The sequence below is a fragment of the Triturus cristatus genome, chromosome 3_1 (assembly GCF_964204655.1).
Source record: "Triturus cristatus chromosome 3_1, aTriCri1.1, whole genome shotgun sequence".
In the NCBI taxonomy this organism is placed as follows: Eukaryota; Metazoa; Chordata; class Amphibia; order Caudata; family Salamandridae; genus Triturus; species Triturus cristatus.
In genome coordinates, this window is record NC_140583.1 from 982,993,231 (window position 1) to 983,017,715 (window position 24,485).

Sequence of the window (24,485 nt, forward strand, 5' to 3'; positions counted from 1 at the left end):
TGGTAGAAAGAGGGATTTTCTTATATAGTTGTACTTCTGTACCAAGTATTCTCTTTACAAAATAGGATGTTTCTGTCATTTCATTTCATCTCTCTGTAACTTATATATAACATTATGCAATGAAAGCTCTTGCTCACAGACGAAGAACCTCTTTGCTGGTGGTGGTTCAAACAAATTGATTATGGGTTAACCTAAATGTTGCTTTCAGAATTAGACCATTTCCCATCAGTGCGATTAAAGGAGGCGGGAGAGCACGCAACAGTGTGATAATGTTTGTAATATTTTCGATACATGGTGTCTAGTCATGTTATTATCTTGTGAAGTTCTCACTGAAAACAGCAGCTCGATTTCAATACATTTATTATAGATCCGAGGTGTCGCATGCTTTTCGTGCTATGCTAGATTTTCAGGTTAACCACTGACTGTGTAAATTAGTCTAATTTTACATAATTTTATCCCTTGTGAATATCTGGAAAATCATCATGGATCAATACAATTCTTCTTAATGAATGTTGAAGGCTCCTGTATAGGATCACAAATCGGGGCTGCTTAATGTAATTGTAAAACTCATGTTGTAAGTATATCTGTGAAAAAATTGACTTGTTTATTGTTACAGGGATGTGGACGACTAGTGGAAATGGCTTGCAACTGAAGCAGGGACGGTGGAGAAAGCTACCCTGGAAGAATGCCGCTCAGTATTACCTTTCCTGGTGAAAATGGAAGAGGCGACTACAACATAAACTTGGCAGCCTTTAAACTTCAGAGTTTTGTATGATAAACACAAGCCCCACTGTGGGTTGACTTGAAACTTTGAAAACATGCCACTGTCAACTTGACAGAAAATGGCGGGGCGCAGATCCTCAGTGAAGTTCCCAATACTTGGACTGGAGCTTTTGCAGAGGTTTCTCACTTTGAAGTAGTTAGTTACCTATTACCAATGTGAACTTTTCTGACTGCCTTAAAGCTTTTACTGGTCAAACTGCTACCAGGGACACTTTAGTCAATTCTTAAGGGCTATAGCTGCAAACAAATGCAGAGAGTCAATTGGGGATACCCTTCAGTCACTAAATGTAGATTGCCAGAATATTCCCTAAATAACAATCAAAATCCCTATTGAGGTCATGGAGCCCGAGCAAAGCCGGAAGAGCACAAAAAAGTCAGAGGAAGGGATAAGAAGGCGGCTGACCAAGGGAGAGGCCTTGCAGGGCAGTATTTCATCAGCACCAGTGTTCCCAGAGCGATCCTCTGCTTTACAAGAAAACCCAGCTACTGATGTCCCATTGCAACCTCAGTTTACAACTGTAAAGAGGAAAGTTGGGCGTCCAAAGCTCTCCAAAGGTCCCTCTTTAGAGCACATGCATCATGCTGCCAAGCTCCAGCAGCAACCCCTGTCACCAGCATTTATGTCTCCTGGAAATCCAGAGCATAGCCTCGAAGGGTCAGCTTGGCAGCTTGTGGATCCAGCCCGGCCCAGTGTGTCTGGGTCATTTGATTCTCCTGCACTGCACAGCCATGGTCAGCTCATTCCTTCCCATGCACCACCTATGTCCGGAGAAGACTTGCCATCAGTTCAGAAGGTGCACCTTCACCGGTCCTCCCAGGGGTCGCAGAAACAAGCAGAGGAGGTGCACAAGAAAGAGAGAAAGCCCCAGAAGCCAGGAAAATACATCTGTCCATACTGCAGCCGACCCTGCGCGAAGCCTAGCGTGCTAGAAAAACATATCAGGTCCCATACTGGTGAGCGTCCATACCCATGCTCAGCTTGTGGCTTCTCTTTTAAGACTAAAAGCAATTTGTACAAACATAGGAAATCTCATGCTCATAGAATTAAAGCTGGGCTGGCCTCAGGACTTGAAGCAGAGATGTATCCTTCGAGCTTGGAAATGGAGGGTCTTGGTCGGGAGGAATTTGAAGAGCCAACAGAAGGTGAAAGCACAGATTCAGAAGAGGAGACTGGTACCCTGGCGAGCCATGTAGCTGACTTGCCAGCCAGACAGAAGCACAGCTTGTCTCCTTGTAGCTCATATGGTTCAGGAAGCCAGAGTACAAGCCTTGAGCATTACTCATTATCCCATTCCAGTATGTCTCAGTCACTCGAGGAGAGCACCCAGTTTGTGGAGCCGTCCACAGAGCATGCATTGAGTCATAAACCAGAGGATACACATTCCATAAAGCAGAAACTTGCACTCCGCTTAAGTGAAAGAAAGAAGGTCATAGAGGAACAACCTTTTCTTAGTCCAGGTAGCAAAGGAAGCACAGAATCTGGCTACTTTTCACGCTCAGAAAGTGCAGAACAGCAGATCAGCCCACCCAACACAAATGCAAAATCCTATGCGGAAATCATTTTTGGGAAATGTGGTCGAATTGGGCAAAAATCTGCAACACCCCAAGGGCCTCCACATGAAGACAAAGCAAGCATCCCACTTTCTGTGCCTAGAACTCAAGTAATTGAGCACATTACCAAGCTGATAACCATCAATGAAGCTGTGGTGGACACAAGTGAAATTGACAGCGTGAAACCAAGAAGAAGCTCTTTGTCTCGACGTAGCAGCATTGAATCTCCCAAGGCTGGCTCTTTTCGAGATCCATTCCAGTTTGACCTGAAGTCTTCTGGCACCACTAGCCAGTTAGATGCATCAAAAATGTTGGCATCTCCAGGTGAGAAGGGTAAGCCTGAGCAACTATATGTACCCCCTCAGCATACTCATAGTATCACTGAACCTGTGCCTCTGCTAAGAAGCCACTCAATGCCTTCTTCTGCCTGCACCGTTAGCTCACCGCATACATTTAGAGCCAGTTATTCATTGGATAACCGGTTAATGGACTCTCCTGATGTCTTAAGTCGCAGTCATGTCTTCTCTTCTCATCCTAGAATGCTGAAACGACAGCCAGCTATTGAGCTGCCATTGGGTATGGAATACACTTCCGAAGAGTTCAGCTCAGTAAACAAAGATGTGCTATCCACACATGCTGAAGAGCATGAACACAAGGAAAGTGATCCGACCAAAAAGTCCAGGAAGGGCCCAAAAATGAAGGCATTGATGTATGAATGTAACATATGTGGTGCTCGATATAAAAAAAGGGATAACTATGATGCCCATAAAAAATATTACTGTTCTGAAATTCCGATTTCGATGCCTCGATCTGCACCATTGCATGCCTCAATAGATGCTGCTAGGGGTCTTGAAGAGTGTGCTCCATCACCAGACACTATGCAATACAAGATAGGCACTAGTGTGGAACTGGCCCCATTAAGAAAAAGACGGAAAGAAAAAAGTTTTGGAGATGATGAAGAACCACCAGGGTATGTGATTACCAAGTCTGGACAGCCCAGCAGAACATCTGATGTTGCTCTGAATCTACCTACGGATAGCATTATATCATCAACAGTGGGCCATGAAGCTGCTCCTCGTCCTGATGCAAGCATGGAGTATAGTATAGTAAACCCAACAATGCCTATGAGTGAGGAAATTAAAGAAAGACGAACAACATCAAAAGAAATTTCTGTAATTCAACATACTAGCTCATTTGAAAAGTCTGAGTCAGTGGAACAGATGAGTGGCTTAGAGGACGAAGATATGCCAGCGGTCCCGAGCTCATCTCAACCAGCTGCACAGCATGCGCGATCATCGCACGCTCTGCAGTCAAAGTTAGTGCGCCAGCCAAATATCCAGGTTCCGGAAATTCTAGTCACAGAAGAGCCTGACAAACCAGAATTTGAGCGTGAACCACCTCCAAAAGAGCAGGAAAAGCTAGAAGAGTTTCAGTGGCCTCAACGAAGTCAAACACTCTCTCAGCTTCCCACAGAGAAGCTGCCACCCAAAAAGAAACGACTCCGTTTAGCAGAAATGGCCCAGTCATCTGGCGAGTCTAGCTTTGAATCAGTAACCCTTACCAGAAGTCCGAGCCAGGAAAGTAGTATATCACATGCCTCAAGTCATTCTATTTCATTTGAACGAGAAGAATCAGCTGGACAATCCTCTGAAATACTTAGCAAACCTTTTGGGACTCATATGCTGACTGTACCAACCCATCATCCTCCTCCTCATGCTCGCGAAATGCGGAGATCCGCTTCTGAGCAGACACCGAATGTATCTCATACCCTGCAGATATCTGAAAACCGCAGCAAATCCTTCGACTATGGAAGCTTGTCATCAGGAGCTGCATCAGGTCCTGTTGCCTCTTCCTCGGCCCAGGAGAAGAGAAAGTGCTTTCAAACTCGGCAGGCTTCTCTTAGCAGACATGTAGAGCATGACCCAGACTATGTAGTCAAGGGCTGGAAAGAGAAAGAAGAACCATTTTCATCTTCATGTAAACCTAGTGTCAAAAGCGGATCCCACTCTTCTTCCCCTTCTTCCATTGCACCTCATAGAGATTATCCCAAAGAACAAGGCCCGTTGAAAGAGAGTCTTGATTGTACACAGCCGTTGACAGAAGCCCTGCAAGTGATTAGTGACCCTATGCCACAGTTGGCAATACAGGAAAAATCATATTTGCCACTGTTTCCAGTACAGCACCTCTTGCAGCCCCCAGAACTGTTTTCAACGCAAGCCATGTCAGAACTCCTCACTACCCAGTTTCCATTCCCCCAGATTTCACCATCACTGTTTCAAACACCACATCATCCCCTCCAACATGCACTGCTCCACCCAAGCCAACTACATATTGCACAGCAGTTGATTTCACATCCCATGGAGCTACCCTTCAGACCACATCCCCCTTATGTCCCAATGCATTACACAGGCTCTTCCTCCATCCCCCCGGCATACTTTCTGCCATTACCATCCCAGCTTGCCCTTCAGTTGCAAACCGAGGCTGGCGAACCTTCGCCACAAACAAAAGCAGCACTTTCCCCCCCAATGGGCCCCTCTACTCTCTCAACAGGCAAAGAAGGTAAGCTTCAGCCATTGCCTCCCACTACCAGCCCCCCATCCACAATGGAAACAATCTCCCAGAGAGTGGTTCCAGCATGTGCAGATCCTGTGATGTCCCTCGTAGTTCCTGTTAGGATTCAGACTCACATGCCATTATATGGTAGCGCAATGTATACAACTCTTTCCCAAATTCTAGTTACTCAGTCCCACTGCAGTCCCACTTCTCTTTTTATCCGTAAATTTGATGACAGTCGACCTAAAGGAGTTCATGGAGTGGGCTTTGATTTGGCACAAATGATATCAGAAGATCAAAGAAGCTTCTTCCAGACCCCTTACTTAAGAGTGCCCTTACCAACAATGGACAGAAGGGACTTTGTGCCCCTGGCGTCTCTGTCTGAGAGTGAATTGGGATTAGATGGAAGCTCATCAACAGCTGGCGGAAGCAAGCGCATGCTTTCTCCCGCTGGAAGTTTAGAGCTCACAATAGAAAGCCAGCAGCAGAAGAGAGTGAAAGAGGAGGCAGTATCTGAGTCGGAAGAAAAACTTGATTTATTGAAATCATCGTCTGTGAAAGAAGCAAGTGCAGATGAAAGAAACAGGAAGGAGCAATCAAAGCTCTCCACACAAGTTCACAGCAGAGTAGAAGCAGAGGTGCCCATCAGGTCCTGCTCAGATAAGTCAATTACAAAGGAAATTCCACATTGTTTACAGCTAACCTCTCATTCTCAATCACCAGAAGACCACAACCAACCAGTGGGCAAACAATATCAAAGCAAGCTATCCCTACAAACCGTGAAGAAAGAGGACAGTACAGAGCTTTCTGATTCACAACCTTGCAGCCCAATGAGCACTTCTCCTCCAGCAGCTCTTAATACAAGTGCAACAAGTTCAGTGGAAGGTGCCGATGTGAAATCCTTTCCCAGTCTGCATACAACCACTAGTGTCACTTGGTGCTATTTGAACTACATTAAGCCAAATCACATGCAGCAAGCTGACCGAAGGGCTTCCGTCTACTCAAGCTGGTGCATAAGCCTTTACAATCCAAACCTCCCTGGAATATCAACAAAAGCAGCTCTGTCACTTCTGAGGTCCAAGCAGAACTTGAGCAAGGAAATTTACAGTATGGCCACGGTTCCTCGTCCAGAGACAGAAAGGCTGGCACCCTCTAGCAAAAGGAAGCCAAAAATGTCAGAGGTAATGATGACTTTTTACTTTTTAATGATCTTTTCATTCTGTTCTCACTCTTAACGTAATCTAGTAGCTACAGGCACACTAGACGTGTTAGCATCGAAAATGGTGCTGCATTGCATAGTAGATAGTTCAACAGCCTAGGTTTTTCAGAACTGTAACTTCTTGTTGTGGTACAAATATAGAGTGGTCCTTTGGGGGTAAATGGATGTTGGCATGTGGTTTTGTGATACTTATGCAGTACACTGGCAGTGCATGCCCAATGGTTGTGTATAACATTTTTGATCATTCAGGACTTTTGTTGTGTTGACAGTCTGCTTATGATAGTCTTGCTTTAGATCCCTAGATGCTTTCTATAGAGAACGACAATTCTGAAAGCAATCTATTCATGAGGTGATTTTTCTTTATGATGTTGATTTGATGTGAATGATTACAATAATCCCTTAACTGCTGGGGAAACCACCTCCATCATCCCCCGATCTGCAGAGATCTTTTTTGGCTATTTGTGGTAATTCTCGCTTAGGGCTACATAACTCTGTTCCATGTAAGGTGTCTATGCCAAATATGTGCCCTGTTTTTCCAACATCTTTAGGATTCTAGAGATACCCATGGTTTGTGAATTCCCCTAGATGGAGCTAAGAAAACATGCAAAATATAGCTATGTTATGATTTTTGGGGGGGAAATAGGAAAGAAGTGCTCCAGATAAAAGAGTCTTCCTAAAGTCATCATACAGAGCTGAATAAAAAAACCTAATTATTTACCACAATTTCGGCATTTTTGAAAGAGTTAGCCCATTTTTCGTTCTTTCAACCTACTTCTAGTTTGTGGTGGAAACCAGTGTGAAGCCCACTGGTTTCCACAACAAATGGCCATTTGTGACAGTGTTTACATCTGTAAATGTTTGTCACAATGACCACATTACAAAAGCATTATACCATTACGTCCACTAGATCCATGGGGGGTGTTAGATCTGGGGGTCTCTAGTTGGCAGGGTAGGTTCCACTGTCCAAGTAGGGACCCTTGCTTCTAGTCAGGGAAAGGGGGATACACTGTTAAGATAACCCCTGCTCACCCTCTAGGTAGCTTGGCCTGAGCAGTCTAGGCTATCAAAGGCAATGTGTAAAGTATTTGTACCAACACTCACAGTAACACAGTGAAAACACCACAGATTTACTCCACACCAGTTTTAGAAAAATAATGTATCTTTACTAAAAACTTCACAAGACCAAATACTACAGACAAACCAACATATACTTCAAAAAGGTTACTTTAAAGATAGTTCAAGAGTTTGCAGAAAGTACTCCAGGATGTAAAAGTCAGTGTCTTGCACAATGCGACTCTCAATGCACAAAATGCGACACTTTCGTGCCCAACAGTACCTGTAGTTGCGATAAGGTTCCCAAAAGCTATAACAAGGAAGATGGCAAAGGCGATGCGATGCTCCTGAGATCCTGGGGAGGCTTTGCAGCAGCCCTGCTTCACGCAGCAGAGGTGGATGCGCCGGCTCCGATCTGTAGGGGGAGGATGCGATACCTTTGGCTTTCGTTGCATAGGTTTCTTAGGGGGAAGCTTCACGCACAGGTTCGATGCGACACTCTTCGATGTGGTGCGATGCGTGGCGCAGCGTTGCCTTCCGGCGCCGCAACTCTTGATGCGCCACGGAACGGGACTCTGCGTCGACGCACGCAGCGATTGGAGACTTTCCACGCACCGGCAGTGGTGCGGCCCGCAAACTGGTTCTGCGACAACCCTCGCAATGGCAGGACGCTTCACGCTTCGGGACGATGCTCGACGCACTCGGCGATGCGGAGACCCTGCGTGTTGCGATGGTGCCGCGATGAAATTTTCCACGCACTCTCGTCTTGCGACATGCAATCGGATGATGCGTTGGGTACCAGTCACTCTTGTTCACGCTTCTGCTTCCCAGCTCCCAAACACAGCAAAACGACCTCCTGAGGCCCCAAGACTGGGCAAGCACTCCAAGGCAGGTCAGAACTCTCTCAGCAGAGTTCCAGGGGAGCTGGTGGTGAAGTCCTTTTGTTCCTGGGACTTCTTAACAGGGAGCCAGCTCTTCTCAGGCCCTTGGAGATCAGAATCAAAAGAAGGGGACACAGCAAAGTCCTTCCCCTCTCCTTGGCAGCAAAGCAAAACAGCAAGCAGGAAGTCTTCTCCTCTTCAGTTTCTTCCAGCTTTCTCCTTGGCAGAGGTTTCTTCTTAGTTCCAAAGTGATCTAAAGTTTTAGGTGTCTGGGGCCCTCTTTTTATACCCCTCCAAGTCTTTGTCTCTCTTTGTTCCAGTGGGGGGATTCCCCTGCTCAAACCGGTTCCTGGGTGTGCTCTGCTCTGGAGCACCTGGTTCCTTTCAGAGTGAGGGGCAGGGTCGTTAGACGCTCAGCAGGAGGTGGAGCCTTCTTTGTGCCAGCAGAGGCAGAGTCCTCAGCCTGGCCAGCAGGGGGTGGAGCCAGCTTTGTGTTTGGCAGGGACAGCCCTATTCAAACCCAGGGACTACTCCTCCCACCCATCTAAAGCAGATCTCCCTATTCACCCTGCTGCTGACTCATCCAGGCTCCTGGAGCCACCTGGCCCATCACATGACACCTTCAGCCAACCAGCACACAGGCACACAGGAAGGTTAAACAGGAGAATAGCTACTTTCTAAAAAGTGCTATTCTCACACAGTGAATTTAAAAACCATCTTGCTAAAAAGATGTATAATTAAATTCTGAACACAGAGATACCAAACTTGGATTTTCTATCTTGCCCTTATGGGAAGATAGGCATGTAAACAGCCTTCCCCATTCTATCCTATGGGCAAGATAGCCTCTCAGCAGGGAAAAACGAAAATGGCTGTAATTCACTACCAGGGCATGTTACACACCTCAGTACATGCCCTACCTTTCAGATACACTGCACCCAGCCCAGGGGGGTACCTAGGGCCACCATAGGGATGCCTTACATGTACAGAAAGGGAAGGATAAGGCCTGGTCAGTGGGTGCACTGGCCAGGTCGACATGGCAGTCCTGGACTGCACATAGGCACTGCAAGCAGGCCTAAGACATCATTTTAGCGCTACTCCTGTGGGTGGCACAATCAGTGCTGCAGCCCACTAGTAGCATTTGAATCACCAGCCCTGGCACACGCAGTGCACTTTACTAGGGGCTAACAGGTGAAACAAATATACCAATCATGGATAACCAATCAATATAACAATTTATACAGAGAGCATATGCACTTTAGCACTGATCAGCAGTGGTAAAGTGCCCAGAGTCCTATTGCCAACAACCACGGGTCAGAAAAAATAAAGGAGGAAGAAGCAAAAAGTTTGGGGATAACCCTGCAAAAAGGGCCGTTTCCAACAGGGGGGATATGTAGAGTTTATTGGTTATGTAAGAACCCAAGGTACCTAAAGCCAACAACTGAGCTGCACCGTCTTTCAATGTCTGCCAAGAATAGACCAATTTGTATGATGAAATATGCTGAGCGAAAAATGGATATCAAGTAAACCCATATATTTTTTAAATGGCCACAAGAAATTAAGTTTGGGAGCAGTGGTTATTCCTACATCTCTGATGAATTTGTGGGTACCAGTACTTGCATATGATTTAGAGGGTATTTTTAAAAATGGCTTCTTTTTTACACACTGGTTTACATTTAGAGTGAAAAAATGCTGTGAAATCCAGTTGGTAATAAAAAATGTTCTACAATTTTATGCCCCTGCTGTCTTCCGATAAAAATGGTACCCAGTGCCTGCGACAGGAAAGGGCGCAAAACGCTTTATGGCCACCACATTTTTTCCAGTCAAAATGGACCCTTGTTTGCAAAGTGGGTGGCTAGGACCTAGGGAAACTTGGCAAACTTGCACATTTTTTAAAACTAGACAGCTGGGGTAATCTAGGGTGGGGAGACTTGTATGGCTGTCACATTTATGTCGCCAGATAAACCCACACTTGTGTGGGTAGGCCTAGTGACCGAGACAGGAAACAGCATAAAACACAACATGCATATATCACATTTTAGCACCTAAACAAATACTTTTTTTGCATTGTGGGTAGCTGTGAGTTGTGGACCCTAGCTCAGCGGGCACCTATTGAAACCTAGAAATCCTGCACATTTTTTAAAAATAGACAAACAGTATTCTAGGGCGGTATACCCACAATGCCCTGCAAGCCTCAAACTTTGGCTAAAATCTCGCATTTTCCTTACATTTTTTGTGATGGAAAGATCCGGCATCAGGAGGAAGTCACAAAATTCATACAACCCAGTATGTTTGCTCACAGTGGCTCTGGAATTATTTATGCAGGCCACTCTTAATGAGGGCTTAAGCCCTGTTTTAACACCATTGTCAGAGCACGTTTAACTGTTTCTGTTTATGTAATTTATGTATTTAAGATTATTTTAAATCTTAGCGAGCAGCAAAGTGCTGAGCCTAGGGATAATTAGCACTAAGCAACGCTCAAGGTAACATTGTTCTCTACAAAAAATATAAGTTCATTCAAAACAGATGTAATATCATCAGTGTGGTTGCTAGCATCTTGAACAGAGCTAGGAAGTAGCTCAGGTGCAGAAGACAAGTGTGGCTGTAATTTGAGTTTACTCTAGATTGCAGTGGTGATTCTGAAGTGCAGCAGACATCGAGTCACCCTCCTTGAAAGGTTGAAATGAGAGATTTTAGAAAACTAAATCAATTGGTGGAGTTTATCCTACTCACAAAATCTGCTTCATGCATATTTAACATTTGGTACCAGCTCCAGAAGTGTGCAACATTTTGTTTAGCACAATGTGTTTTCAAAGGTACCAATTTTCGCCTGTTGCTAGAGTTGCAAAATGTAATGGCTTATGCCTTCCCACATTTTTTTTCTCGGTTTACCAAAATAATTTTCACACTAATTTAACAATGACTAATAAGAAACACCTTGCACAGTGCGGTTTACGAAATGCACATATTTACATCAGAATTTTGTTCTAGAAAGTGTATGCAGAATTGCTACACTCCAAGTTTGTTTTGTATTACATTTCTATGCACAGTCATTTTTCGGATCAGAAGAATACATTTTTTTAAGCCAGATTATATCTTCCACCAAAACATTTATTTAGATTTAAGTAAAGATATGTCTAACATGTATTGTAATAAATGTCTGCATTTTCGCATGAAAATCATGAACCGGAAATGTTCGCAAACTAAGAAATGTTGCACAATTCTCCCTAGACCTTCACGAAGGTTACAAAAACCCCTAAAATCTGCAAAAATGGTTTAAGTAACTCCCATTGATCTAAGTCAGTCAGCTATATCCAAGACCACAGGAGATATATGATTGTGCCACCACAACATTTTCTTACTGAATCTGGTTCTCCTGCACTATTCCACTCTCTACTGCCTAATTTGAAGATTTAATCAAAAACACAAATGTTTCTTGCTCAAATGGATCAAATGTCACTGATAAAAAGGCTCCACATGAGGTGCAGTGTAGTGTCAGGCATGTTGCAAAGGCTGGCTGGTAACCTACTATCGTTAAGTGCAGCCTTCAGGTATTAAACTCGTACTAATGTGTAGTACTAGTAGTAGTAAATACTTTATTGTATTAATCAATTGATTACAATAAAAGTGTGAGCATTTAAAAGAAAAAATTATCAGTAGTTTAAAATGTAAATGATTAAAACTTACAATCAGGTTCAGTACAAACACTTCATAGAATACAATTCTCTATGTTCCCGACTTAAGCAATGGTTTCCTTACATTATTAACCCATCTACCTCTGTATCACTATTTTCTTCACTTCAGTCTATTCCTTTTCAATGATAAAGTGCTAATGTGCTGACAATGCAAAATATATGCATCTAGTTTATCGTTAGAGATTCAATACGTACACCTTCCAGGTGTAAATGCAGTTTGTATTCCTTCTTTTACAGTAATTTACATATATTATTTAACCTTTTGCCAGTGTATTATAGTCTTATTTGGCTCAGTCTGTGACTTTATAGATGTACTAAAGTGCTAATGTGCCAGATGTGCAAAACATATGCAGTTCATTGTAATTGTGCAGATGGTTTCTTCATCTTTCACGAAAAAAAAATCAGTTCACCTGTCTACCTCTGTATTATGTTCTTTTGGCTCAGTTTATTACTTTCAGTAATATGCTAAAGTGCCAGAATTAGGAAATACATAATTTTCTTTCAGGTATGCAACTCAAAGTTCGATTCTCTGTTGATAAAATCTGTCTTGCTTCCCATTATATACATGCATTTACCCTGTTAATGCTCTATAGGCATGATTTAAAAACTTTATCATCATTGTAATTGCACTGTTTTCTCTGAGCTTAAAACAGTATCTAACGGCCTCAGCAGTTGTTCTTATTTTAGCATTTTTAAAAAAGGAGCATAAATATATCCTCCGTATGGGTAACAGTTTAGAACCGGTACATATTAATTGTACAAGAGATTCAAAAGTATTTCCACAAAGCTGGGAAGTTGGTCTGCCTTTAAATGCTGGGTTCCATTTCTCTCCAAACTCCCAAATCGGTATATAAGATAGTCTGAACCTTAAGATTTCCCTTTTTATGTGACCAGGTTGATTTAATCCTAAATATTCTTGGCTCTGTACAGTATAAGTATCGATTACTAAATCTGTATGAATGTATTTTTCTGCTTGTAGCAGGTCTAGGGCCCACTGCTTGGTAGTAAGCGTATTGCGTATTCAGTTTTTCTGCACAGATCCGTTAATTTGGCCCAACTCCTCTATGTCAGGCAAATCCTTAAGATCCTAGTCCCATCAATGTAATATACAATTCTGTATCTCTATATTTAGATCTCCCTAACTCTTCAAATATTAGCTTTTTCAATGAAGACGAATCAGTCTTGGCGCAATCAATAATGTAATTCACACAGCTCCTGTTGTGTAATGATACCAAGTATTTTAGACTGAGTTACAATCTCATAATACAATGAGGGGTTGCCTGTCGTAGACATAATAAAGTGCGTAAACATTTCATAAAACATTTCTTAAAGTCGAAGATGACCTTCTTACTTCTTACTGGGGGTGCATACAATGAATATGGAACACATTTCATATGTGGTGCTTTATGTGATGGGCTGATCGCTTTTCCTCCAAACATTTTCATGAATCTTGAAATTGACTTAGTGATAACAGTTGATTTCGAGTTTCTACTGGCCAGGTGGCTTGACCAGGATAACTTTTTATCAAAAATCACTTCAAGGTACTCGTATTACTCCACTGGTTAGATTTATGATTCTCCTAGTGTCCACCTTTTAGGTTTTATGGGCTGTCCAAAGGTCACAATTTTTGTTTTGGACATATTGGCTATCAATCCATTCACTGTATTGAAGATGAATAATTGTTTTAATTGGTGCTAGAGTCTTTTTGGAGTTAGAGACTGGATCATTAGGTCTTCAGCGTACCCTAGGAATGGTATTTTTATACCTCCTAATTTTGGTGCGATACCCATGTCAGACTTTAGTGACAAATTCTATATCAGCAATGTAGAGTGAGAATAGCAACAGGGCGAGGACACAGCCTTGCCTATGGCCATTTTCAATACCAATTTTAGAATGTAGCTTATTGTCAAGTGTTAATTTTACGTGTATCCATGATTTGGAATGCAGGTCAATAATAAAATTCAGGAGATTCGGGACGATTTCCCATGTTAGAAGCTCATTCCACAGCCTTTGCCGATTTACATTATCGAACGCTGTTGAGTAATTCACGAAACAGGCATATAATGTTGTTTTGTCCATGCATGCTTTTTTCCCCAAGTAGAGAAATTATGTTATCAATTGTTAAACACCCTGAACGAAATCCTGTTTGTGTTGTTGGTATTAATATTTGTTCCTCTGCCCAGAGCCTTAGTTTATTTTGAAGATGTTTTGCAAACAATTTCCCTTCGAAGTCTAATAAGGCTATTAATTTGTAGCTGGACGGGTCAGTTTTTGGACCTTGTTTGTATATCGGATGCACAACCGCTCCTTTCCAAGAAGATGGTATCTTTTCTATCTTGGTTACCTGTGAAAACAGCCGTTCTAATAACGTACTCCAGAAGGTTATGTTTAACATAACCAGATCTATAGGGATACCATTTGGTCCTGCTGCTTTGGATGAGTGTGAACTTTTTATTAGTTCTACTATTTCTTCCTTTGTTATATCTGGAAATATTCCATCAACTTTTGGCGGTGTATAATTATAAGTAATAGTTGACTTATAAAGAACTTTGATATAAGTTTCCCACCAATCACTTGGGATAAACAGCTCAACTGACATTGTACCGTATCCCACCAGAGACCAATACCCTTGTTCATTCCAAGTTAATATAGCTTGATATAGTTTTGTGTAGGCATTGTTATCACTTTCCTGCTTTATTTGTACATTTCTGTTCATAAATTATTTCATTAAGTCTTGTAGCCTCAGATTGTGATCATTAGACATTGAAAGTTTTAGTATATGTCACACCATCTCTTTGATTAAAAAAATTGTTGAGTATTGGGTAAAATTACAATGTATGTTCGCGGTTTCTATGATTTGACCACAAGGATCAGTAATATATTGTTTAGAATGGATTGCCAAGTAGCTATCCAGTCGTCCCCAATTTCCAACTACACAAAATGTTTTCCAATCGACGATGTCTATGCTCCTTCTAGATTAGACACCTTCTCTTTTAGGGCATTATTCCAAATGAGCTTTTTCCCATTAACAGCAGTCATTCTGCCAAAGTTGGCCATTACATGGGCTTCCCAAAGATCATGCTTAACATTGATAACTAGCCTTTGAGGATCGTGATCGCTCTCAGATGTTGTTATGATAGCATACTTTTTACACAGGTGGAAGTAGGAATAATGCACAAATGTGTAGTCTATGGTGGAAGAAACCATGGGCCCTCGGTAAGTTGGTGAGGCCTGTTGATCTGCTGCTAGCCTTCCATTTAATGCTCTATATCCTGAGTCTGTCATTAAATCATATGTGAACCTGGTTAAGGTACTACATTTTTTAGGGTTTGTTTGAAAATACATTTTTGATTATGATTATGGGATATTATAGCTCAAATCTGGTTCCTTGCTGCTTCTAGGTTTATTCACCGACAGCAGTAAGGTTTGATTAAAGTACTAAAGTGGGAAACCTTTACCCAAACAGTGTTGCTATCCCAGGTTGGTGGAATGAGGAATGTTTTGTGACTGCAAAATAACAAATTACTTCATAGATATAATCTTAATTCAGACTCGGTAGGATAAATAGGTTCTTCTGAGTCATGAAAATGTTTTTGCCTCTTTATTTGTGAAAATCCATGCTATATCAGTGACACGGTTATCAAAATAACAGTTACCTAAAGATAGCAATCAGAGCACAGAAGAAATGATAAACGTTTTTCATCCCTTTTAAGATAGGTTGTCTTGAAGCTTACCTCCTTGCAAATCACGTCACAATATCCATATGTATTGAAGAATACTGTTTGATGTTAATAAAAAGAGACTTATAATGTGGACACAGAGTAAAACCAAAACTGTAGACCAGTTTTAACACATAACTGGAATTAATAAAATAAAAGGAGCATGATTTTTGTTACATGAATTGTGCACATTTTGGCTCCTTTTCTTCTGAGTGCAGCATTGTTAGTTTTACACAAACTATGTTGCTGTATATTTTGGGATAATTCTAATAAATTGGTCATCCTCTGCCTCCTTGAAAACAAGTCATTATGCACTGGTAAATAACGCTCTTAATAGGCCTGGGCGAAATTTAAATTACACTGCTGTAATTTGCATATTTTCAGAAATTTCTCATTCCACGTGCAATGCGAAATTCCTGAAATATGACGTTATGCCACATGGCATGATTACGCCGTTGTTCATATTAACATTATTTCTACATGAAAGGAAACCTACTTGTCAGATTCCATCAAATTAGGGGTCTCAACCACCATCCAATCAGGATATCCATGATATATTTGTCATGATTAAAGGTTTCCACATGCTTGGCTGGAATTCCCTTAATGGTAAGGATCTTCCTTTGGACCATGTTTAACTCTTGAGGTTCCATGCACGCTTAGTGTTGTAGTCAATATACACTTAGTCAATATAAATAGACTGTCTTTTGGCTTATTGGTGGACAACGATACCACTCAAGTCCTCGAATGAAAATTACAGTGAACATCTAAGGCAGACTTAGGGAACTATCCACTCTGTCTGCATAATGACAGTTGTCATTTTGTCTAATAAGACTTGGGTAAAACAGGATGCTAAAGGCCTTACCTTATAATTCACTATGAAAATAGAAAGTGCACGTAAAACTTTAAACTTTAAAGGAAATCCTCAATTGTTTTGCAAAGGTTTGCCAGATTCAAGTGCATAAATTACTACAAGCATTAGTTTGATTCATATCAACCAATACTTTTAGAAGTGCTTGTGCTAGGTATGTGGAACAATTTCAGTCGCTGTCTTGTTTTTGTTATTTAAAGGTTTTGGGTGATTTTGCAAGCCTTTTTGATAATCTGTAAACGTAATATAGTTTACAAATGACAGTTTTTGTGCCTCATGGATGAACAGCTTTAAAAACATTTATGTCACAGTAAGCGAGTTCTAGATGGGGAAGCAGTTATTAGGTAACTACAGAAGCACATCACCTCAAGGGGCCTCTCATCTACACATTAATCCATTGTTAAAATCAGAGCAAGACCGTTTATGAGCCACTGCATTCTAGGCTTTATTAAAAGCATGAGAACCTACTGTAAGTCTTTTAATTGTGTTTTTGCTGTGCAATTTCATTTACATTTTCAGTGTCGAATAGGAGATCAAAATAGGTAGATTCATGTCTTATTTACAGGATTAGCAACACCTATGCAATTGAGTTCCATTTACATTTGCTTTAGCCAAACCTGTTTTACACAGATATTCTGAACATTTTTCATAGCCTTGAGCCCTCCTTGGCAGTAGAAATATGCACCAGCTAATTAAAAACCATACACTTATTTAGCATATATTTTGGAAGGAATCACCAAGGTGTCAGACAATTGTGTAATTAGTAAAAGTCAACAAGTCTAGTGTGAGTTGAGACAATAAGAAGGATCTATGCAGCTAAAAGTACGAAAATAAAAAGTGAGGAAATCCAATCCAGATCCTCCTCACAGTCTCTGCTATCACCAGATCGGATATACGAGTCTTTCAAGGTTGGTCAATATTTGGTACTAGTAATTAGTAACCTGCAATACCGTTAAGTTCATACTTCCTACTTACACAACCAGTACATAATTCATATATAGACAATTTCACTTATTTTTTTCTTCCATTGGCATGCTTTCTTGGTCTTTTCTAGGCCGCCTAAGATGGTTCTGTAACATCTCCATGTGTGTGCGGTGATTTTCATGGACTAAGCCAGTGCTCCTACAAGTTTCCATGGATCCATCTTCTTATATCCCTCCTTGAAGATGGGCAAATTGAGAAAGGGTGTTGTGCACCTACAACCATTTCTGAGCAGCAGATTTTAGGCGTTTAACCACCTTTCTAGGCCTTGTGATCAATGACAAAAAAAAACTATGTTCTGGAACTGATGAGATCAGGAGTCCTTTCACAGACAGTTCTTCTATACGCCCCTGCAACTTACATTTAAATTCCTCAGCTCCTAGCTCATTTAAACATCTGTTGTGAGCATAGCCACATCCTTGTTGTTCGCTAGGCAAAGGCCCTCATTTTGGAAAGGAGTACAGCATCAGTCACCATTGCCATTGCTGAGCCTTGTCGAGGTGGAGTCTCATAATTGGGGTCTAAACTAATTTAGTCAGCCAAGGACAATTCGATCCCTACTCTACCTGAGCACAATAACCACCAGATTCTTCCCAATTCAATACTGTTGATAATTGAGTGAAAAATACTTCTCCTGCACTTCTGGAGGACATTTAGGAATTGATACAAATCCGGCCACAGTCTCCACAATTGACAATTACACCACTTTTACTGAGAAGTGATTTAGTGTATTTAAACCTGATCATTTAAAGGGCAGATGCACACCTTGTATCAATCATCCTGTGCAAATTTTTGCTTTATTCTATTTCCAACTCTTCAACTATAATTGTTATAAACTATTAATTTATCAAAACCTACATGTGCAGTGTCGTACAGGAGTATGCATAAATTATAGTTCACCAAGCTGCACCAGGAAATAGAATACTGCTGGAACGTCAAGCCCGCACTTCTTGCGAAAGATTTAACCTCAACCCATCTTAAGTAATTGAAGAAAGCAAAACTTTTTGATGTTTTCACTCAGAAAACAAATCAGAGTCTTCCAGTTATGTTCGAACCATATAGGGTTAATATAACCCTATGGGATCAATGGATGTCCAAGTTTCACAAATCCAGTTTCCTGGGTGACATTGGCTTGAAAATGCTGTTTTGAGGTTGGGGAGTTCAAATGGGCACACACAATGCTTTGATGTGTTGATCTTGAAAGATCTCTGTATGAAGTGTGGGGTTTCTGGTATTGAGTCACATGGTAATTGTCCCCAGGATTTTGATTTAATGTTCTCAACAATTGACTCCAGGGCCGCCACAACTTCAACCAAAACAACTACTTTGAGTAGATCACCTAGTATATATCCCTGTGAATGAGATCTCACTTGACAATTCTTAATGCTCAGTTGCTTTGTTACACACATGCAAAAGTATATTTAGGGGCCTGCTATCCAACACTTTGAGTCAAGCACTGTGGGAGCAGTTGCAATGAGCCTTTGTTTTATGAGAGCATTTTACTGCCTTACCGCACAGCAGCCTTTTTAAAGCAGCACCTCTTGAAGATTACCCCTTTCTTCTTGTAGATTGGACTAAAATAATTGACCTGAGTAAGAGAAAAGAAATAAAATCCCTCTCAAGAAGGGGTGAATTTCATTTTCATGATTAAAACCAAGGAACACCTGTTTTGTATACTTGCATAATCATCAGGGACTCCAGTGGTACCAAACAAGTTATAGGGAGATATTTGGATATAGTTGCAGATGCAGTTTCGAGGTAAATACGGTAAATATATAATTAGCGCATTACAGATCTCAGCAGTAATTCCACAAGGTTGTAAATAGAAATTCGAGAAAGCAGGGTCTTATATGCATATGTAGTAGTGTATTACCTTAAGATAAACCAAACAAAATATGTCCATGTGAATACGATAAATTTTCTTATAAACATTGAGAAAACAAGGTCACTATTGCTGGTTCGAGTTAGGATAGGGAAAAAAAGACACACTGTATGCTATAGAGTCCAGCGCCATCATGAATTTCCTGTGTATGCTCGAGGTCTCAATGTTAGCTTACACTATACAGGGTCATCTTATAGGCATATATAGCAGTATGGGTATGTGCATATGAAAAGTGAGCAGGGTAGTATAGCTGTTATAATGTGGATTAATGTGGATTAATCAAGACCTGACCTCACATTTAAGGGTTATATACTCTCTCACCGGAAAAGGTTTAGATTTGCCGCAGAAGCATTAGAGGGATTATGAAGTTGATAGAGGACCTGTTGAAAGGAACAAACAGATTACTATTTTGGAGGTAGCCCCTGCTCACTTCTTACTGAGCAAGAAGCCCAAATTTAAGGGGTAGCCCAATGATCGTACTGAGGAAGAAGCCCAATATAAGAGAACAACAACAATCAGGATTAAATCAGACAAAAGACTTTAATTAGGGGCAGCAGTGCAGGGAGCAAAGGACATCACCAACTGCACCCAAGCCATTTCCCAACCTCCCGTGGAGTAATCCTGAAGCTGTGGCAGGTATTTACAGACTGGCTCATTCAGGCTTGTGGCAGTCAAGATTTCCGCTAACTCATAATTTATTTGTTAAATCGGATGTCATTCAAAATGATCACGTTGTGGGGGCTCGGTGTGCCCCGGGGGTTTGGTGCGGTCTGTGGGGTCAGGGGCAATGGGCACGCCCCGAGACAACGCCACTCTTCACCGCAGTGTTCCGGGTCAGTTTCAGTTTTGGCAGGGAGACTATGTCTATTTGGAGCACAGTGGAAGCTAAGCGTCTGCTGGTTCAGGTGGTAGGTTTGTATTGCTGTATGTTTGTTTTGTCCTAAGTGAGTGTTTACAGATGGTTTCCTTCATATGTAAGTTGACAACAGCTATATTCTGTTAGTGCTCGAAAAGAACTTCATTCCTGTGTTTCTAAACTTGGTCTCATCACTTAAGAAATCATTGCAGAATGTACAATAATTTAAAAAAAGTTAACTATGGCTGTTTAAGCCTCTTTACTAAAATGTCTTTTTTAACCCCTTGCTTGTCAATCCGCATAACTATTCGCTTGGCAGTCATGTCTGATATTATTTAGAATTACTCCAAAACAACCACTTTATGTTTTATCCACATTTAAAAATAAAAACAGACAGGAAAATAAATGGGTTTCTGTCTGTATTTATCCGTAAAAATCAGTAAAAACGGAATACAGGGAGCCTTTTCAATGGTATGTTGTATAATATATATATTCACTCTGTATGACCAGCTATTTGGATCAGTGAATTCACAGATGTATAATTTGGATCTGTATTTCCCTGTAACTAGAGACACAGCTTACAAGATTGCTTGGTAGAAAAAAAACTCCTTCATGAGAATTAAGACTAGAGTACGTCACCATCTTGCAAACTATTGACATTTCAGATGTATGCTGAACAGAAATTAAATCCCTGGATCCATTAGCTTTATGGAGGGTTGAGTTTATGGTAACCATAAATGATGTTACATCAATACATAGCTATGTGGGTGCCTTGGGAACATGCAGGTCTACATGCACTGTGAACTGGGCTGTGTCCCACTCCTGTGCGGGGTGTAGCCACAGACCATCATACTGCCAGATGTGTGGGTGGCCAGAATACAGAATGCAGATTAACACATGCTGTCATGCGTATTAATTTGAGTTCAATTAAATTTAGGTAATAAAAACACTACAAGAAAAGCGAATTATTAGTTAGTATTATTTTGAGCGACAATACTGTGCAATACATTCAGGCTTGTGATTTTATCAGCTTGAAAATTTGTTCAAAGCCATTTATTGTTGCAATTCCACAGTTTTTTAATTCAACGGTGTGTTGGGGGAGGTTTTAATGGGCTGAGGTGTTTTTAAGGGAAACTAGCGTTGCACTTTATCTTTTACTCAAGTGAGACAACTTTAGATGCCATCTTGGTGAGTGTTCTAGTTCTCCCGGCTACCTCGATAAATGAAGTCACTGGCATAATTCTTAGTGTTCTGACAGCTCATGGGTGGGATGAATTTTTACCTTTGGCTGGGTGGGCTTTTGTGTTTGCCAGTTGCATGTCACCTAGGTTGGATTTCCTGCTATTTTGTTTTTTGGGTCCTGGTGGTGGTTGGGTGTGTTGCCGAATGGGAGGTTGGGCTGTGTGGTAATTAAAACTTGTTGCTGTTATCACATATGCTTTAGACGTGCTCACATACATCTCTTTGGTATAATCTTGACAGCCAGCTCATTGGTTGTAAACATACTATACCCCAGTTAAGGTTGATGTGCTGGAACATAGCAGTTCTCAATCACCCTCTTAAGCAGCGGCTGGATAGGGAAGAGATTCCTGCCTATCAGCCACAGATTATTTGCTTGACGGAGACTCATTTGGCTTACAAAGATCAATCCCTCTACAAGCAGCTTGGTTTGGATTTTGTTATCTCTACTAGTCAGTCAACTTCTATACGGGGGTTGCAATTTTTTGTACTAGACATTTGAAATACGTGACTTAGAGGACAGCCTCTGATCCTAAGGGTAGGTGGGCAATTGCTCAGATTGATGATAACTCTAGGAAAATTACTATCGTCACAATTTATGGGCCTAATGCAATTTACTCTACTGATCCCCTGTCTGCTATGGAACAAATTACAGTTGAGGCTGAGAGGTTTCGGGCCGTCTCTGGGTCCAAGCTTAACTTGTCCAAAACACAAATCATACTGAATGTTCAACCAGATTCTCCAGTTCTTGGGACAGTCACTGCTTCCACCTACTTTGGGGTCAAGCTTTATGCCAACACTGATTGTATTATTTCATTAAATTATGAACTGATCTTAAAGTCTGTAATCGCAGATATGTGGTCTTGGAACTACCTTCCAATCAGTATCATCAGACGATGCATTATTGTCAAAATAAATATTTTACCCAAATATAGTTATATTTTGTCAAGCAATCCCCAGAGGGTTCTGGATCTCTTTTATAACCATCTAGAGGTGGAGACTGGCAGCTTCATTTGGGGGTATCGGAGGGCCAGAAGGGCTATTCATCTTTTAAAACTCCCACTCAGCTAAGGCGGTCTGTCTCTTCCAGTTTTTATGTTGTACTTCTGGTCCACTTTTGGCTCCCGCATAAAGAACGTTCTTACTCACCATGACCTTTAATTGTTTTGCTCAAGGGTATCAAATGGCCCTGGGGCCGGATTTCAGGTTCTATCTTAGTAGAAGTACTGATCCAAACTATTTCAAGCTGGTATGGTTTAAGATCATTCAGGGAGCTTTCAGAATTTGAGGTGAAATTTGTACTCAATATTTTCTTTCGTCTGTTCTCTCACTAACCCTATCCTTCCATCTGTTCTCTAGGTTTTCAAAAGTTGGTTTAATCGAGGCATTAGGAATGTGGTTTAGAGTTTTGGCTCTGATGGGTTTTGTGCTTTTTCTACTCTGCAAACACTCTATGACCTTCCCCAACAGTCCTTTTTTAAAATATTTACAAATTGAAGACCTTTTTCCTACCCAATTCGATATGTAAGGCTCGGGATAAAGATGCCAATATCCTGATCTGCTTTATCACCCTAGATGGCAAGTAATCAGTTAAAATCTTATATAGAATTTTGTCCATAGCTCGGGCGAACGATAGGTCTACCCTTGCTGCTAAATGGGGTTCCAAGCTTTGTCACGATATTTCAGTCAATGACATTTCGGCTACTTTTGATATTATCAACCACTTTGTCTGTTCTATTAACCTAAAACTGCAGCAATTTCGGACAGTCTTTATGTTATATCATACCCTAGACAGAATATACAAATCTTCTAGAGCAGCTCGAACCATAAGACTTATTGTTTTAAATGTGGACAACATTCAGCTGATATTATCCATGTGTTTGTGGAATGGCCAGCAGTCAAAACCTTTTGGTCTGGCATAGCGCAATTGTTATCCTTTCATCTGGATTACCATATTGACTAGTCGGTGACGGATATTATGTTGGCCTAGAAACCTGATATTAGTCCTAGACTAACCTCGGTGGTCTCAATTGCTATCACTGCTGCTCGGTTGTGTGTGACCAGAGCATGGGTTCCCCCTTCTCCCCCGCGGTTTCTGAATGGTGGTCACTGTTTTCACAGATTTACAAACTTGAGTCCGCTATCCTTAAGCCCAAAGGCCCCAAGGCTCGTGCGCATCTCAATAACGCTTTGGTTAATGTGGTTTTGTGAGGCCCAGATCCTTGTATTTTCTATTTGTAGTTGTACTGCTGCATTTCATGATACTTCCTTTTTATATTTTGGCTTATACTTTTCCCAAATATTTATGTCTGATGCTGTGCGCTTACCTTGGCTATTTTGTTGTGCTCATGTTGGCTGATCAAAAGCAAATTTATTTAAAAATATTTAAAAAGGAAGCTCTCCACATTCAGAGACACAAAAAGTCAGGAAATATATGTTCTGTTTCCAATGTCTGATTCAGAGTGTTGTGCACTGCTCCACACAACTTCATACAGGTTTTGCATGATGATATTAATACAGGTAAAAAGTTCATTTTAATTTTTCCAGCTTGAACACAGAAAATTTGTTCAGTAAAACTGATCCAATGTTATCCTAAATTTTGACCTGCAAAACTCAGATTAAATTACTCTTGGAAAAACCCCATGGTGCAGTATATGTCAAGGAATGAGGTTGACAGTGGCTTATTTTGTGTATTCCATTATTCAGCATATTGGACTTGGGAGCCTTGTTTAAAGATTAGGAATTAGAAGCTCACAATAAATTGGCAGAGCTCCTGTCTCAGTTTTTTCAAGGTTCCTGAGCTGCATTTAGATTTGAGGAAACTGCTCAGTTTATATAATTGAAGAACCTCAGCTTGCTCAACTGATGTAATGGCTTCGCAGTCCATCCACAATTGGACCCTGAAGGCACAGTGATAGTCATAATGCCCTGTTGATAATGGGCAACACTGATTTTCCAAGTGAGGAAAGGTAGAACTGGGCTGGGTACACAAGCAATGACCCCATGTGCATGGAGAGAACGCTTCTTTCACATCAGAGCCAATGTCTTTACCTTTCTCTGCAATAAACTCATGCTTTGGGAATTTGTCTCAGAAAAACATAAAATGAATGATAAATGGGCCACACAAACATGGCACCTTCTCTGCATTTTTTCTGTATCCTTGATGCATCAACTGCACTAGCCATAATGTTTCTCTTAAATTTGGTAT

The 24,485-nt window shown here is 41.1% G+C and overlaps 1 protein-coding gene across 1 annotated transcript in view; it reads left to right on the forward strand.

Moving 5' to 3' along the window:
- HIVEP3 (HIVEP zinc finger 3) overlaps positions 1-24,485 on the forward strand; it is a 1,736,279-nt gene that overhangs the window by 1,608,879 nt on the left and 102,915 nt on the right. Inside the window, exon 11 of the mRNA XM_085645663.1 lies at positions 617-6,068. Coding sequence (XP_085501789.1) covers positions 1,122-6,068 — 4,947 coding nt within the window. The 5' untranslated portion in view covers positions 617-1,121. The remainder of the gene's footprint in view (positions 1-616; positions 6,069-24,485) is intronic.